The following is a 17,471-nucleotide window of genomic DNA, read 5'->3' as shown; positions in this document are numbered from 1 at the left end:
TCCAGAAGAGGTAGTGCAGGTGGAGCAGAGGAGAACACTTCCCAGTTTGTGCACTGTGTATGGTCTGTGTAGATTGATGCAGATTTTCTAAAATGAGATGTTTTAGAAGAATATACCATTTTAGCAAGTTTTGAAGAATCTTGCCTTTTTGGTATGAGTATAGCTGTATTGTGATTTTATTGTTTTATCAATTGCCAATATATATATATATATATATGTGTTTCACAAAGCTTAGATCTTTCAGCTGCTCCACAGTGCTTCGTACGTCAGAGAACTGACTGATTCTGGACTAGCTCCATAGCACACAAGCTTGAGAAACTAAAACGTCTCTGTAAACACTAGCATCTGTTTAAAAGAAGCAAAGAGTAACGAACAAAGGAACCTCCACGTAAACTGAAATTACAGCATACACTTGGTTGCGCAAACGTACAGTAGTTAATTTTGAGCAAATAATTCTACAGTCTCTCAAACTCTGAACATGTGTGGACTGAATATCTCATGCTGCAAATGTTGTTTGGGAACTTCAAACCTTGTTATGCAAGAAATGGTCAATGAAAATATAAACACTTGCAGTTTAAGCTGTATTGAACTAAGTCTGTGGAATGCATTGTGAAATGTAAAACAAAAAAACCAACAAAAAATCAACAAAAAAGCAAAAAAAAAAAACAAAAAAACAAAAAAAAAACCCCAAACAAAAAACCCCAAGTATCAATAAAGCTTATAGACTTAAAATAATACCGGCATTTTGCTTTCTTGAGGTAAGTTTAATATATTTGTGTTTATTTTAAGTTCCTCGTGCTTAAACATGCATTGTACATGGTGGTAGAAATAGTTTGTCAGATTTCGAGCAGTGTGAGTAGGTGGGGTTTTCATGGTACCTTTTCTTTCTGTCTGTGCAGCATGAAGCAGTTTGCTCAGCCCCAGCTGTGGTGGCTCACAGAGCAGCAGGAGGCCCTGCATTGCCACCCCCACTCGGTCCTCAGCTGTCACTGAACCTTAGGGAGGTGAGATGGGAGTCTGCTAGAAGAGTTTCAGGGTCCTTGGCTGCTTGTTCTGTAGAAGAGAGAACGCAGCCCGCTGCTTGTCTGAGGGGAACCGTAAAGCAAGTCAGTATTTTTTCAGATGTTTGGTTTGTTTTCGGTGTCTGAGTCAGAGAGCTGGACATTGAAAACTGGTATCCAAATTTATTAGAGACACAGATGTTCCATGAATGGCATTTTGACCATTGAAAAATAAATTCATGCACTAATGTATTAATTTACAGTATAATACATCCTCACTTCTGAACATTTACAGATAAAGCCAAATGATATAAACATAGAAATTTGCAAGTGCTTTCCTGACAGATGCTATTGCTGTAAGGTAGTGGTAGCATTGCTGTCGATAGCTCCTGCTGCTGCACAGCTGCTTTTGGTCAGGATACAATCAGTGTGAAAGGCAAACATGACAACATAGGCCAAGAAGGTGCTCACTGACATCACCACCCAACAGGATTACACCATGTGATCCAAAAGGATTCCTTAAAAACAAAACAAAAACTGCATAGGGACTCTTACTGTGTATCTGACAAACTGATCTTCTGTATAGTAATATAAGGCATTAATAAATTCAGTTTTAAAAAAAGCTGATTCTTTGAGGTTGCTGAAGCACTTTTGTGTGTGAAATATACATAGATCTGCTCCTTGAATGGGACAGCCGTTTGTTTCAGTGGTCAGCACTACAATATTCTGTGTCCAACTGCTGCTATCAGAGCTGGGTGTGGGAGTGTGAAGTGGCACAGCAGGACAGTTCCACAGCTCAGCATTTCATTGAGCTGAACTGGGACTAAAGCACTATTTAACATCACTTAAAGTCAGAATGTTCTCTTTTGGCCTTGAATTCTTTAGATTAAAAAACAATCCTGAAAGAACAAAGTCATTCCCATGTCACAAAATTGCCTGGGTTGAAAAGGACCACAATACTCATCTAGTTTCAACCCCCAGCGATGTGCAGGGCTGCCAACCAGCAGACCAAGCTGCCCCGAGCCACATGCAGCCTGGCTTTCAATACCTCCAGCGCTGGGGCATCCACATCCTTCTTGAGTAACCTCCTTGAATGTCCATTATCTCCATTATCATTTCACAGTGCCCAGATTTTCTGTTCCTTTTCAAAGTTTCACTTGAAAAAGTTGTTGAACTTAATTACTTTCTTTTCTTTCTCCAATTTCATTGTCCCTTGGTTTCTGGTCTTGCAGAAATGTTCATTAACAGTTGTTGAACAGTTCTGCTTGTCCTTTGTGAGCATCTGCTCCTGGTCTCCACTTCCACGTGGAAGCACCTCTCATTTCCTTGCAGCAGCTGCTGCCCTCCTGCCTGTGGTCACAGCTCAGGCTGCTGCAGAGGGTGCATGAGAAGCAGTGACAGGAAGAGGAGTTCAAACTGAGCGCAGACGATGCTTTTCTCAAGGGCAGGAACACTTCTTGGGCACCTGAATGATGTGTTTTCTGAGACCAGGCAGCATGGGGCTGGCTGCCTGCTGAAGGGCCCAGGCCAGCAGTGTTCCCAGGGCCAGGAGATCCCTGTGGCAGAGTGGGGAGCACTGATTCCTGGTGGCTTTCAGAATACTTTCACAGATTTGATGGTCACTGCCTGGGCCAGCGTTTAATTAAACATGAAGTACATTTTCCTGCAACCAGAGAGACTGCAGGAACACTCAAGGAATAACTTCCTCATTACTCGTGTTTAAAACCTTCCTTTTTGCCCCCTCCTGGCTCTGCTTTAGGTTAAGCTTCAAGTTCTAGCTGCAGCCAACCTCCAGCATGAACTAATTGTGAACAGCATGGCAGGAAATGTTTGGCCTTACAGCTTGTATAGGTTCCTGCTCACAGAAACATTCTGGAATTTGTTTTTTAAAGGTATGAAAAACCAAAGCAGTACACAGGGGTAACGTAAGTACACCTCTGGAAGGGGTGTGAGTGGTTAGCCCTCCTCTGTGTGGAAGTTTAGCACCATATGTTGAAAGCAGACTGGAGGGAGGCAAGATCATAGGCCATACTACGAGAAATATTGTTCAAAGGCACTTAATGGATAGAAAAATTTGCCAAAGAAACATATTAAAAAAAAAAAAAAAGGATTTTAAGAGCTATACTTCACTTCTTTGATTACAGACAGCTGCAATGTGACCCCAGTGTCCTCATTAGCAGCCTGTGCTTCTATTGAGCGCACTGAGATTGAATTTGAAGCAGGTGTGGTGAAAACATTTGTGAATGTTCGAGCCATGAATTTTGAAATTACACAAATTAAAGGGCCCAGCATTTTTCTCCGCATCCTCCCTTCTCCCACACGGTTTGAATAATACAGCATTAGGCAGTTACCTGTTCACTTTGGCCCACCCCACTTGCAAAACTTCCCTTCCAAACCTCAGCTCCCTGCTCTGGGATGTTGGTATTTGAGACACAAGAGCACGTTCATGCTCACTACAGTCACAAGAAATCTGGAAAGATGAAATCCTCCAGCAGCATCAGGCAGCAGTCACAGCAGCTGAAGGGGGAGAGGCATCCGTGGCTGTCCGGTCCTGAGCCAGCGCTTGGGGTGGCAGCAACACAGCAGGAGCTGTCAGAGACATCGCCACACAAACACACTGCAAAGAAATTAATTGGTAGCTCATCAATTGATTGATACCACTGACTGATATTTTTTGAAGTCACCTCCAGCATCTCTTCTGTAAGAGAGAGTGGTGGACTAAGTGCACACTGAAGCACGCGCCTCCAGGTGAGGCAGAGGTGAGCCCAGCAGAACAGGAACACACTGCAGTGCCTTCCCCAGCAGCACCAGGGCTTTGTCTTCATGCACATACATTCATGGACACATGGACGGACAAAGATGCAGACAGATGGACAGACAGGTGCACACAGACACACTCGGACCGACAGACACATCCATGTGTGCACACAGCTGCAGACACAGACACGTGGACAGGCACACTAACACAGAGCCACGTGTGTACACACAGATGCACAGATGGGCACATCGAGACCCACGATGTGTGCAGACGTGGATGGACAGAGACACAGACAGACACACTAAGCCACACACTGCCAGGCATCTACGCACCACAGACACGCATTCTCACACAGCAGCATGCACACAGCTACCAGAGCCACACACATCCTTCACACGTGGCACGTGCACACTCCCACAGCCACACACAAAGCCGGAGCCCAACGCAGAGCCACGTGTGCACACAAAGCCCTCAGGAGCCCTACACAGCCGCAGCCATGCACTGCTGCACGCACCCACACACACAGCTACAACCACAGCTACACTGCAGTGAGCACAGCCACACATCCCTACACGTACAGCTGCACACCCAGAGCCACACACTGCTGTTGCACAGCTGCACAAACAACACTATGACAGACACCTACCCCTCCTCCCTGCACACACACACACTTCCTGAATTTTTTCCCCTCTTTAAATTCAGACCCCTTTTGGGCAGGCTCCTCTGTTTGAATGGTTTTCTAAATCTGCTGTGCTGTTTCTTGTGCTGGAATTCCTGTCCTACCCTTTGCTGGGTGGGAACCCTGCGGTTATTTTGGTGTGACTGACATCCCCACCAGCTGTCTTTGATCTCAGTGCTCTTCAGACCCACACGGGGCTCCGTGCCAGCAGCAGGGGCTCCTTCAGCCACCTCCAGTCCCTCAGCAGCTCCCAGCTCCGTATTGGCATCAGGCAAGCTCTGCTTGAGCCAGCTGTTCCAGGAAGACAGCGAGCCAGGGAGTGCAGTGCAGGCACTGGGTGCTGAAGGCAAAGCACCAGACTGCAAGGTACTGCAAGGAGCTTTATCCAACAGCTGGCTCCGGGCCAAGCAGAGGAATAAATCAGCCACAATCAAGCATTAAATAGAGCATTGCAAGACTAAGAAAAGCAAACCTCACATTTCAGCAGGCAGCAATGAATGCAGCCTGAACCCAGAAGGGCAGTGCATGCACTGCTGCAGATTTGGCATGCAAAGGTGCACAGTGAATTTTCTCATTCTTCATCACGAAAATAACTCAAAATAAATAATACCTGCAGTCATCTCCTCCTGTGCTGATCACGTACTTGTCATCATGAGAAAAGCGTATGTTGGTAACGTGTGCAGAATGCCCAAAATACCGCTTGTGTTTGGCCTGGTGGAAAAAGAAAAAAAGTTCAGGATTTCATTACGCCATCGTAGCACTGAAGAGCACCAATGCTGACTTGTGAGCATTCCCTTCGAGCCCCCACTATCCAAACTCAGCACCTGCTTCTGAGCACTGCACCTTCCCCAGTGCCAGAAGGCAGCAATGCCCCCCAGCAGCCAGGAGCAGCCTGCAGCTGACCCACTGCATCGCGCTCTCCTTAAAGCCACGTGCTAAGGAATGTGAACATGGGGAAAGTAAGCTGCTTAGAGTGAAGGAAAATAAAACCTCCACTTACAAATTTTTCTGTGCATGGGAAATCAAACAGCTTCACCAGACCGAAGTCATCCCCTGTGACTATATTCAGGCCAGCATGGGTCACACATGCACAATTGACATCTGCCTTATCTGCATTTCGTGGCCAAATTCCAATGACTTCATCTCCAAGAATGCTGTTCCAAAAGGAAATTAAAAAAAGAATGTTAGACCATAAGACTTTCTTGTTGCTGCAGAGCATCCTGATAGAAAACTGTTCCTTACAAGCAAGCCTTCTCCCACTAAACCCCACAATGGAGCCCATCACAGCAATGCACCTGTGTTGTGTGACTCCAAAACCAGCTCTAACCACACATCCTGAGGTTTATCTCCTGTGAAACTACTCCCCTCATTCTGCAGCAGCAGCTTGTGTAGCTCTGGCCTTGCCTGTCCTTGTGAGCCCGTACGTAACTGCTCACAGAGCTTTTTACAATGATGTTCTCTTACCCTGAGGTTGTGGAATGAAGGAATGCTCCTTTGGAGCTGAGCATTTCTCAGAGGAGCTGTTTTCACCTTAGCTGAGGTTCTGTGCAGTTACTGCTGTTTTACCCACATACTGATGCCTCTGCCCCATCTGTCCAAAGAGTCCTTAGAAATGAGAAATTCAGGGCAGATTTTTCAGCTTGCTCCATGGCAGAGCAGTAAGAGTGGGAGGATTCTCACTTACCTTATCCTAAAGCCTGCCTGTATCATCCCACTGTTTGCTGCCAGATGGGCTCCTGGCCTGTTCCACTTTCTACAGTGAGAGCACAGCCACGGATTTGTAAAGGTGTGGGGAGGGCCCTATATAAATGCACGTCAGCAGATATGTTCTAACGGTACCCACAACCCCCTTCCATACAATCAGCTCATGTTTCCACACCCCCTATGCTGCTCGTGTTCACTGTGGGTAAAGGTAGCAACCTATCCTAGCGTGCCAGTAAAAGTAAAGCCGTAACAGCATAGAAATCTGGAACAAATGGCAACAATCAGCACGGATATCTGACAGCATTAATGACACTACGCAGAGCATGACACCAACCAACATCAAGAGTGTTGAAAAACATGTGTTAGAGGCCTCTGTGGAAGTGGAGTGTGTACCCCTCTCTTATAGGCTTGCCAAACCCTGTGATATTCTATGTGTATGGTGTACACAATTCGACCTTGTGCACTGTATTGTATTCTCCATTGTACTTGTCCCCAGACAGGCAGAACTTTTTAGTTTTTAGTGTTTGCTTTTGTTCTGCTTTGTTTTTTTACCTTGTCCACGTGGCCCAGGTGATCTTTTCTATCGTGGCAGTATCTGTTATTTGCTTTCCTAGTGGCACCTCATGGACTTGACGCTTATAGGCACCGGTTGATACCTGAATGCAGGAAAGGAAAAGCTATAAACTTCACTGTAAATGCATTGATTTCTTCTGTAAAGAACTGCAGTGGTAACAGTAGTAATAGTAATATCAGGAAATAAACATCTAGGATGCATTTTTCTTTTTAGCTTGCTATAATTCTTGATATGTAATATAAAGGAATAACAGTGACAGGACGACAAGTGAATCAAGTGTTTCAATGCGTATGGATGGATTTCCTTTCAGCTGTGTACTCTCTAGTTTACCTCAACCCAATTTTACTAGATCAGGAAAGTTTAAGAAGGAAGTGACTCACACATAAATTCAGCTTGCCATCTTGCCATTATGCCTGATAAACCAGTCACAGGAAACAGAAACAAGGCTGCCCACACACGACATACCTGAATGTACCTGCTGTCAGCAGAAAAATCCATCTGGATGACAAAACTTGCAATATCTTTGCAGTAGCCTATTCGGTTTAGGGTTGTACCTTGAGTGAGATCGTAGAAATCTACAGTATGCTCTTGGGAACCCACAGCCAAAAACCTGTTATCTGGGCTGATCCTAGACAACAAGATACAGAATGAGGATATAATTTACTGTTTCTGTGCAAGATTTGCTTTTGCTTCCCGTGATAACACAAAAGGGCAAATCAATTTTACTGGAAAACAAGACAAACCTTGTATCAATAGGGAAATTCAGTCCAAATCAAATTTGGTGCTTCATAGGCAGATGACATCATATATTGTTAACTGAGGTTAACATTGCACTTGTGTAGAGTGCACAGTATGATATGAAGAACAACATTAATCCTCTGTGAGAAAGGAACAGGATTTGCAATTTTACAATGCATTATTGTATTCATTCCCAGAATCATAACTCCACAGTGTACAAATTACTGGTAGATAGAGATGAATTAATCACAATAAATAAATGAATGAACTTGGCCCTATGGGACTACTTCCAGAGGAAGGGCTGTGTCCTTGCAGAGCTCAGACCTGTTGGACATACCTAATATCCTGAATTGCAGACTTCCTGTCTCGCTTCTTGCCCCACACCTTAAGGCTGTTAACCAGTAAGATCACAAACTCTCCGTTCTTCATGCCGATGGCGACCATCTCTCCATCAGGACTGTAGGCAGCACATCTTGCTGGGTGACCCAGGTTGACTTTGTTCAGGAGTTTCTGCGTGAACAAAAGCGACAGCAACAAACCTCCCTGTGGAAAGCCTCCGAGCAAATGGAAGGCTTCCAAACACTGAGTACGAAAGCCGCTCATTAAAAACAAGTTCTGTAGAGTTTCCTCTAAATAGAAATCTGAAATTTCACATGAAAATCACACCCACCAGACATATGTTGCAAAACAGGCTTCAAATAGAGGTGCAATTAAAATGGGTGTTCCACATTTGCAGCTATCTTGCTGCAGGAGAACTTCAACTTTGAATCGCAAAGCATGTTACTTACCAAAGAAGGAAATGGATTTTTTTAATCCCATTGCCTTCAGAGGGCTATTCTACAATTTCTGAGCAATATTTTCTATTATTTTACCATTTGCTATACGGAAACATAGCAAAACACTTCTGCCATTTCAATTATCTGGGTGCAATAATAACGCTAATAATTTCTGACATTAAAAATGAGCCTACTATCTCAGGTAACTAGCTTTTGAAACAATTTATGTAGCTTGGCATAACCAGAAATCCTTGTTATTTTTAATATTCTTGTTGGTTAATGCAGTTTGATGTTGGAAAAAAAATACTGCTGATCTACATATATGCCATCTCATCTATTGTAAAGAAAGGCTGTAAAAGTGTTGGAGTCATGCTCGCCAGTGAGGCAAGCTTATTGGGAGGATCTGCATATTAGCCATGGATCTGTGTCAGCACAGAAGTTAAATGCTTTCTTACTGCACCAGTCTGCACTTCTAGGTCAAATCTCTGCTTTTTACAGTGTTATATCAGAAATAACACAAAACAAAAGGCACTCCATTAACACAAACTTATGCAGCTGCATCTCATTGCAAGTAGCTTGCCTTTGGGAAGAGCAGCATGGTACTTCACCAATGCCTTGCTTCTTCACATGGCCACACAGCAGGAAATGCTACGCACCAGAACAACAAACACAACTGTTGTTTTACTTGGCTGCTCAAAGGTGCACACAGGGCTGGAGCAGTGCATGTTGTGCAGTTGGAAAAATGCATGGCTGTATCAAATTATCACTTTTCATTGCATTATTTTCAGTTGAGCAATACTCACTTTGTCACATAGGTCCCAGATTCTTGCCGTCCCATCATTGCTGGCAGAGATAAATAAGTCTTTTGAGGGGTGCGTCGCTAAGCCCCAGATCTCCCCTTCCATGTGACAGTCAATTAATAAGTTTGAAGCAGCATTTTTTTCTCCTACTTCAAGGATTTCTCCATCTTTTGTTCCCACTAAAATTTTCCCCTGTTTGTATTAAAAAATAACTAAATAAATAAATCAGATAATATAACACAGTAAGATACCTAAGTGTTATAGAAATATCTGTGATAACCCATCCCAATTTATAGTGGTCGTCCATGCAGAATCTTAAGAACAGGAGATAAACCACTGATAGATTCACGCCTGGAGATCTGATATCGTATGCTGGTGTTACTGTTGAGTGGTGGCAGTGGACCTCCCCCTTGCCATTTGTATTCAGATCCAAGTGTTTACATACAGGCTGGGACAGCATGATTCTCACACCGCTGAGGTGACTTAATGTCACTTCTGGACAATAATATAAATGTCAAACAAGGTGTTAGACTCAGTTAGACCAGTGTGGCACACACCTACGTTAGCTGGACTGCAGTCTGAACTGCAGGAGCCTTTCCAGCAAAGCCCTGGTTCAGAACAGTCCCCTCCTTTGTGTCTCCAGTCCAATCTTCACCAACAACAGCACACAGCAACACATGCCACGCAGTGAAGCCTGCCACGTTGGCTCTCTCACCTTCCCTCTGCAGACGGAGCGCACGCACTCGATGAGCTGTCCTGTCTCGAGCTGAAAGGCTCTGCACCGTTTCATCTCCTGGTCCCACAGCTTTACGGCCCCTCCTTCCTTAGTGCTGGAAAGCAGAATGTTGTGTTACACAGATGTCTCCTGCGTGGGCTACCAGAGATCCCACACATCAATCTGCATCCCTTCTTACTAAGGACACCTCACTACACTATAGGGTAATGTAAAGCAAGTAACAAAAAGGTGGCAGATAACACAACCATTCAGTATGTCTTGTATTGATGAATTAAGAATGATGTGAGAAAGAAGAAAGCTGTGTGCTTTAGGAAGAGCATAATATGTCTTACGGTCTCTCCTTGCCTCCTGTAACAATAAGTCCATCTCGAAGGGTGGTGTACATTGTAAACACTGGTCCTGTGTGAGCTTTTGCCACAAGTCTGACCAGAAAATGATCCTTCCAGACATAGACGTCTCCATTTATGGCACCAGTAAACGTAAGGTTATTCTGCAACAGATAGGAACAATCTCTGCTGTGATTAATATCTCAGCATCTTTGTGCAGCTTGAATTAAAATTATTTAGGTACTGCATTTCCTGAGAAAGTCAACCATGCAATGACCACAGGAATTAAAATCACACACACTGAGAATAATGTGTTTAATCACTGTGCTATGATGGTGTCTCTTTGAGGTACCATAATTAACATAGACCAGAGTGTAGGGCACATTCACTTCATGCATTTCCACCTTGGAATTTCCAATGCACGTGCTGCTTTTGCCATGCATGTACTGTCATATCTCCTGCTGCATACAAGGACAGCAGGTTATCACTACTGAATTTCAGGTGACATTTCTTTCTTGAGTACATGCCCATGGAAATCCCACTGTCTTCAAGATACTGAAAATAAAGGCTTTAAGACTAAGTGCAGAACTTGTACCTAATTGAAGCACCATGGCAATTGCACAACTGAACGGGAAACAGTAGTGAGCATTCTGCATGGAAAATGTACTTCTGGAGTGTGCTCTACTAAATGGAAAGGCTTGCTGCAGGTGAAAAGGCACAACTGCAATCCCACTGGATTCTGTAGCAACAGTATGTGCCTTTTAAACATCTTGAATGATCCCTAAGTGACTGTAAAGGGGAAAAGTGGCTTAGCTGTATTGAAAAATACAGAAAAATTCTGCGTAAATGAAAAGCATCTCATCTCCTCTTTGGCAGGAAGAAGGAAAAGTGTTCCCAGTTGCCATGTTCTGATAGCATAAAGAACTAAATACAGCATCACCTTCAAGTTCACTGATAGATACAAGGGAAAAAATGTCAGAGAACCCTTTGCTAAGGGCTCACAGGGAAGCTTCACGTTCTGCAATAAACAGAAGAATCTAGTGATGAAACTGGTGGAAAGAATTCGCCAAATGAATTTGCTACTGTTAGAGGCAAAAATGTAGTGTAGCTGCATGCCAACATGACCTGCTGCCTTTGGCATTAGATGGACCTGGATGAGAAAAGCCCGTGGATGCACAAAGGAGCAGAGGGAACGTACTCAGCCCCTCCTCTGTTCAGCATAAGTTACTCATGCTCCTGTGACATGCATTCTTATTGCCAGTGGGATTCAGTGACACACACTTAAGGAAGAAAACAACATCCTGAACAAATGACGTGTGCTAATGGAGTTCATCTGCTGGTTTTGAATGTTCTCCTCACAGCACGTTAGTTTTATCATTTTAAAAAACAAAAGTTGATCTGTGCCTTGAACAGATTGTTTTCCTCCGCTATGAAGTCTAAAGCACAGTGCTATGGCTCCTCAGTAAACATACAGGAAAATCCTATGTACTGTCAACATGAGCTGAATCACACGTCATACCCAACACTGTCAGTGGAAAAAGAGGTTACACAATTACCGTATCAATTACACTGTAATTAACAAAAAAATATGCACTGACAGAGAAACCCAGCCCTATTTAGAAAAATTAAATGAGGATCTAAAGATGCACAAGTCTCACGTTAGAGGTTTAACTATTCCACAAGATCTCCACGTTCTTGCACCATTCAGTGTGCTGGATCTCTCAGTAAAAACGTGTTATAAAATTCTGTAGCAAGTAACTTGAACTCACTGCTCCGAAGGCAACAGAAAGCATGGTTTGCATTTTGGCATCTTCCATGGAACCAATGACTCCTTTCTTACACAGCAAAGCACTGCCAGCCAATGTCCAGAACTTCATGTGTTTTACCCCCACAGACACAAACTGAGTGTCCGAGTCTGGGCGGAACTCTACAACAAATATCCTCTCCAGGTGTCCTCCCCTGCTAGCAACTTTAGCCCCTGTTTTAATTAGGAAAGCATAAAAATACAGTTAGATCTACCTGCCAAATTAAGCTCTGGGTTGATTTTATAAAACAAAATCACTTGGTATTAGATTGGAAAACTCTGTCCCAGATGCCGAAAGCTAAGCATATCCCAACATTATTTAAAGCAGCAACCATTTTAATTCATGCAGCCTGCTAGGTCCCTGGGTGTTCCACTACAGCTGACAGTTTGAGGATATTAATAGCACGATTTGTCTCCCAGGTACTGAAGTACCATCAAAACACTGAGTGTCATCAACAAGTTGCATCACGCAAAAGATGAGCAGTGCCTCCTCTTAGTGAACTTATAAAGCACAGCAGGACTGCTGCATTTCCTGAACCAACTGCTCTGTGCAGGGATATCAGATACTCTCTACGCATCTTTTGGATGTAATTGCAATCAGGGTGATGCAATGCCTGCTCCTGCAGTGGAGGAGGCAGGAGACAGGCACTGAGCACAGGTGTGTGCAGAGAAAACTGAAAATCTGGGGACGTTTTGAAGTAAAGCAGGAAAATATCTAGAGAACTGAGACACTCTCAATTCCTGATTGTGATAACCATTGTCTGGAAATGACTTCTTAAAGGCCTAAGCACTGCATGCAATTTCAAATCCGAGCATTTTCAGCATAGCAAGAAAACACTTCCCTCAATTTCAGGGAATTATATGTTGAATGTAATCTCCTTATTTCTGTTTACAAGAGAAATTTAAGCTTATTTTCTTATCGATGTTTTCTTGCGCTTTGTTTTCTTCCTGCAATTGATTCTGAGACAGCAGGGAGCCATTTCACTCAGAGTAAGAACATAAACCTATGCCAGTGACTTGAAAGGAAAAGCAAATAACTGCATACAGATCTGCCAGACTGAAGGAATGCGTGCTTTCCAGTTACCTTCCTGCCACCTCCACACTGTGATGGTGTGTTCTGGATCGACTCCCACTGAAACCAGAAGTTTGCCTGTTGCACTGAAGTTAACGTAGTTGACTCCTTTGGTGTGGAAGCAACGTAGCATTGAAATTGTTTGCTTACTCATAGCATCCCATACGTGAATTGTGGGAGTCGTACCTACACGCAAAAAGATGTATTAAAAGAAAATTAATTCAGCATCTTGAAAGCTTCAGTGCAAAATATGCATTTTTCAAGAACATTGAACCTAAACAGACACTTAAGTTTGGTTGTTTGTTTTTTTTTTTGAGATTAAAAGTACTCAAAAAAATCATGTCTTGAAAAAAAAAAAAACCAAAAACAATCCAGGGAAATTATTGCATTTCATGGAAGAAGACAAATGCCAAAAGAACAACGCAACATTTATGAAGAACCTCATGCAAAAGAAATTATCTGTAGATGTTCCACTTGTATCCGCGGTTGACACAGATACAATGAGGTAACAGGAAACTTTTACATAACTCTGCTGACTAGAATTCACAAACGAATCAGCCTTACCTGAAAATTCTGTCATATCACCTGCATTGTGAGAGCAATGGCAAATGAGGAAGCACCAAGGGAAAACAATAAGTGAAGTAAGTCATGTTTCTAATGCTGAAGTGCCAGCATCAGCACCAGAAGTAAAAAAAAAAAAAAAAAGATAAAAAAATTAAAAGTTTGAAAATGGATATGGATTAAATCAACAAAACAAATAAGCAGGAATATTGTTGAACTTAATTTTGAGTATATTGTCTTTTATACACAAATATTGCAACAATATTTAGTACTTCTCAGTTTTAAAAATGGTATTTAAAAGAAATGGTAAAGACATGCAGCTTTTAAAGATTACTAAATTTAAAACTAATATGAATCTACAATGATCCAGAATCCCAACCAAAATCAGAAACACTGATTTCATGGGCTCCTATGATGGAATTAAAAGACAGGCTCAATGTCACCTGCTTTGGGTCACAGAAATCAGTATTCTGGACCAGGGCTCTGACTGTATGAATACATTCTCTTTTTCATTCAACATTCCAATTGAAAAGACAACGCTCCGTACAGGCAGCAGAGATGGTTTGCCAAGGCCTTCACCTACTGCCACTTTCCAGCTTTGTTATAAAGTTATATATTACAGAAGTCACTGCTTTCAGACTGAAATGAATGAGAATGACTCTGTTATTCATGACATTGACTATTCCAGCATTACCCTGGTATAAGTGAAAAGCAACACATCCCTCCGTAAGCCTGGGACAAACAGTCCTGATGTGCCCTACAGCTTTTACTTCTCCAAAAGGCACTGGTGACTGATCTCTAGAGGTCCCTTCCAGCCCCTACAATTCTGAACTCTGTAATTTCATGGGACTCTTCATGTAAATAACATATCAATACATATGGTCTCAGGATCAGCCTTACATGCATCGTAACTTCTGCTGAGGTTCCACTCTAACCCTTTCCTTTTTTGTGTTAGTTTTGAATTTCTGCAAGGGAAATGGTCATTATTCTATTTTCACAGCTAAGTGCTTTATGGCTAAACAGTGCTTTGGATACTGGAAAGAAAGAGGAAATCCTGTGAAGCTTATAATTACATATGAATGGGAAGATTTAGTGCTGTTCAAAAACGCTTGTTTTCTGAAATATCCTTGCAGTACAATTAACTCTAAAATCCAATGACACGATCAGAGATGAAACTGCTGTAGATAGACTGAAATGACAGAAATAATTAAGCTTCAGGATTTTCTCAAGATCAAAAAAAAAAAAGAAAAAAGTGACAGTGGTAAATCCCAGTAAAAATTCTATGTAGATAAGCCCAAAATAAATCAGTGCCCCTGACAATTTCTGAGTAAGACATTGGTACATGGAGTCACCTACCGATCTGGCTGGTAGCCACAATGTTTTTGTACTTTGGGTGCTGATTCACAGTTAAGCAGAGAATGTCATCAGTATGCTCCAGGTAGAAGCTCTGGCTTCCTAATAAAATTCAAACGTGGTTTTATTCACAACATTCTCAAAGAAAGAACCACAACTGAAGCAAAGAATATTTAATCAGCTTGTTGGTACGCTCATGCTGGGCTCTAGGGGATGCGTGGGGGAGAGCAATAAGTATGCCAAGAGCTGCTTTGCTTTCACTTCCAGGCACCATTTCCAAACAAGCTGTGAGTAACCACTAATGCATATACATGAAGCAGGATTGGACAACTAGCTACCAGGACTTAGCCCAGGAATCATCCTCTAATCATCTGTAACCACCACAAGAAAAAAGCAGAACTGCCAAATGCACAGACCAGCTCTCCCACTTAATCAAAGGAGTCAACAGGAAACAAAGCAGAAAGCTAAACCCTGGGAAGTTTCTGCTCTGCACCATCTTCCCAGAGGGAAGGCCAGGAAGAGCATCTGGGGAGGCGTTCCCAGCTCCACGGGCCAGAGGCTGTGCAGGGCAAGGAGTCTCCTGAAGTCAGCAGATGTGACACCATCTATCTCTGCCTCTCCTTGGCAGCAGAGCTGAGTGAAGTGCTGTCACTATTTGGTGCCACAGAGGACCAAGAGGGAATAATAAACTGCCATTAATTCCAGGCTTGTTTCTTAAGCTATGTGGAGAGCTACAACTCGGGGCAGAATAAGTTGTCACTACCCAAAAAAGCACAGAATATTTCTACTCCTTCTGAAGAGCAATTTACTCACATTGTATTGCATAGAAATGGATCCTTCCCTGGAGCACGATTTTGCTAAAATAACCCAAAATGGAACAATTACTGCTCCTAAAACCGTCAGGAGTGCTCGACATTTCATATCCCATGCAACCTGAGAAACCATCCCTATGCCTTCAGTGTGAAGTTTAGAAAGGCACAGCTGCAGAAATAGAACAGCTTAGTATTACGCTTCCTAACAGAATCTCATACCTACTAAAATGAGTCGGGTGGCTTAACAGGATGACCTTAATAAGAGGACTTGACAGTCTGCTAAAATAGCCATCTAAATTTCTTTGCATTATTTCAGAAGATACAAAATACGAAGGAGTTGCAGGAATGTTACAAAAGCGTGACTTTCCTACAGAAATGTTTCACTTCCACAGTAATTTTTAATCTCAAAGTACTGTTGCAAGTTGAATTACCAGTAGAAAGATTTTGCACTATGCCTGCTGCAGCTGTGTGGAAAATAATATCAGCACCATCATTTAGGTAATGAAGGTTGTTGCGACAGTCAAATCCTCTGTATCCAAAAACATGGTCTAAAGCCAGCTCCTAGACAAGCAAAACAGAAAAAAAGAATAAGAGTGAAATAAAGAACAAAGAAAGAGGTTAAAGAGTTTGAATCATGCATGTGAAGACCTCAGGTAATTATTACACAAGACACAAACATCTTGTCCAAGCAACAGGATAATTAAACAATAATTAATCAGTTGTCCCTCTTTCTTTACTTTTCTGCATTTACTGAGGCATGACGTTCTCATGGACTACATACAAAGCTGCCATCGGTCAAGTAAGGCAACACATTTGCATTATTATTTCTTTAATAATTCAACCAGATCTGAAAATAGTATTTAATTACCATTAGAAATACAGGCAACTTTAAAAAAGGTCCAATTTATGAATCTGCCCGTTACATTTTAATATCTACACTGAGCAGCTATTTGCAAATACATTTACTTCTACTTTAGGAGTCTTCAAAAGTCATTCTCATAAACAGTTACATTTTAATACAACAAATTCTGACACCAAGGTCCTTATAAGAGGCAATGGCAGGCTACAAGCAACTTCATTATTAAAACATTAATTGGAGGCGTCTTGGACATTTCATCTTACAAAGAGCAACTGTCAAAGAGATTTCCTCTAGGAAAACAGTGATGGGTAATGGACTGCTGTTAAAGCTGCTGTTCTAGCCCAGAAGACAGAGTTAATGCATCTGTCTCTAACATAATTCCACCTTGCTTTGAACAATTTGACTAATAGTGACAGACCAAGCAATTGTTACAAATGGACCACATCATCCACAGAATATTCATTTCTCAGCACATTTCCAAATAGGTGGGGAGGAGAGAGGGCCTACAGTGTGAGGAAAGGGCGTGTTCCAAAATAAGTTAGCAAATCTCATCATCCAAAAGCATGCGTGTAATGGTGCATGTGCAAAATGCAATTTCTGAGTATGTTTTCACTGGGGTTACCTAGTGGGTTCTGCTGCAGTTAAACATACATCTCAGCTGTAAGTGTTCTTCAAATCCAGAGACAGATTTTGGATTTGGAGAGATCTGATATTGCAGGTCAGCCATATCCGAATCTGAAGTCCCTTCTGCCACAGGTTGCTGGCTATCATGTCTTCTGGTGTTTGCTAGGAGTGCTGAGAGCACATTGTAGAAATTTCTTCCCCTTCTCTTTTACTCCTACACAACTTCAGCTACCCTCATAACAGGGATGAGTTTAACCCAGCACACATTACTTCTAAAGCAAATGAAAACAAAAA

The 17,471-nt window shown here is 42.4% G+C and overlaps 1 protein-coding gene across 7 annotated transcripts in view; it reads right to left on the bottom strand.

The window, feature by feature from the left end:
- Positions 1–197: 197 nt before the first annotated feature.
- EML6 (EMAP like 6) overlaps positions 198–17,471 on the bottom strand; it is a 109,501-nt gene continuing 92,227 nt past the window's right edge. For 5 of the 7 annotated variants that reach the window (XM_048935211.1, XM_048935213.1, XM_048935215.1 and 2 more), the window contains 14 exons: positions 16,126–16,255; positions 14,886–14,984; positions 13,533–13,553; positions 12,981–13,154; positions 11,862–12,070; positions 10,099–10,256; positions 9,746–9,860; positions 9,034–9,222; positions 7,792–7,964; positions 7,182–7,344; positions 6,695–6,798; positions 5,439–5,592; positions 5,049–5,149; positions 198–3,618 (listed from right to left, as the gene is read on the bottom strand). In XM_048935211.1, the coding sequence (XP_048791168.1) occupies positions 3,594–3,618; positions 5,049–5,149; positions 5,439–5,592; positions 6,695–6,798; positions 7,182–7,344; positions 7,792–7,964; positions 9,034–9,222; positions 9,746–9,860; positions 10,099–10,256; positions 11,862–12,070; positions 12,981–13,154; positions 13,533–13,553; positions 14,886–14,984; positions 16,126–16,255 (1,815 nt within the window). In that variant the 3' untranslated portion in view covers positions 198–3,593. Of the gene's footprint in view, positions 3,619–5,048; positions 5,150–5,438; positions 5,593–6,694; positions 6,799–7,181; positions 7,345–7,791; positions 7,965–9,033; positions 9,223–9,745; positions 9,861–10,098; positions 10,257–11,861; positions 12,071–12,980; positions 13,155–13,532; positions 13,629–14,885; positions 14,985–16,125; positions 16,256–17,471 lie in introns of those variants that run through there. The other 2 variants (XM_048935212.1, XR_007374866.1) reach the window with 2 other exon arrangements.

The sequence above is a fragment of the Lagopus muta genome, chromosome 2 (assembly GCF_023343835.1).
Source record: "Lagopus muta isolate bLagMut1 chromosome 2, bLagMut1 primary, whole genome shotgun sequence".
NCBI lineage: Eukaryota > Metazoa > Chordata > Aves > Galliformes > Phasianidae > Lagopus > Lagopus muta.
Note: the sequence above shows the minus strand (reverse complement) of the source record. Positions and strands in the feature narration are given on the sequence as shown.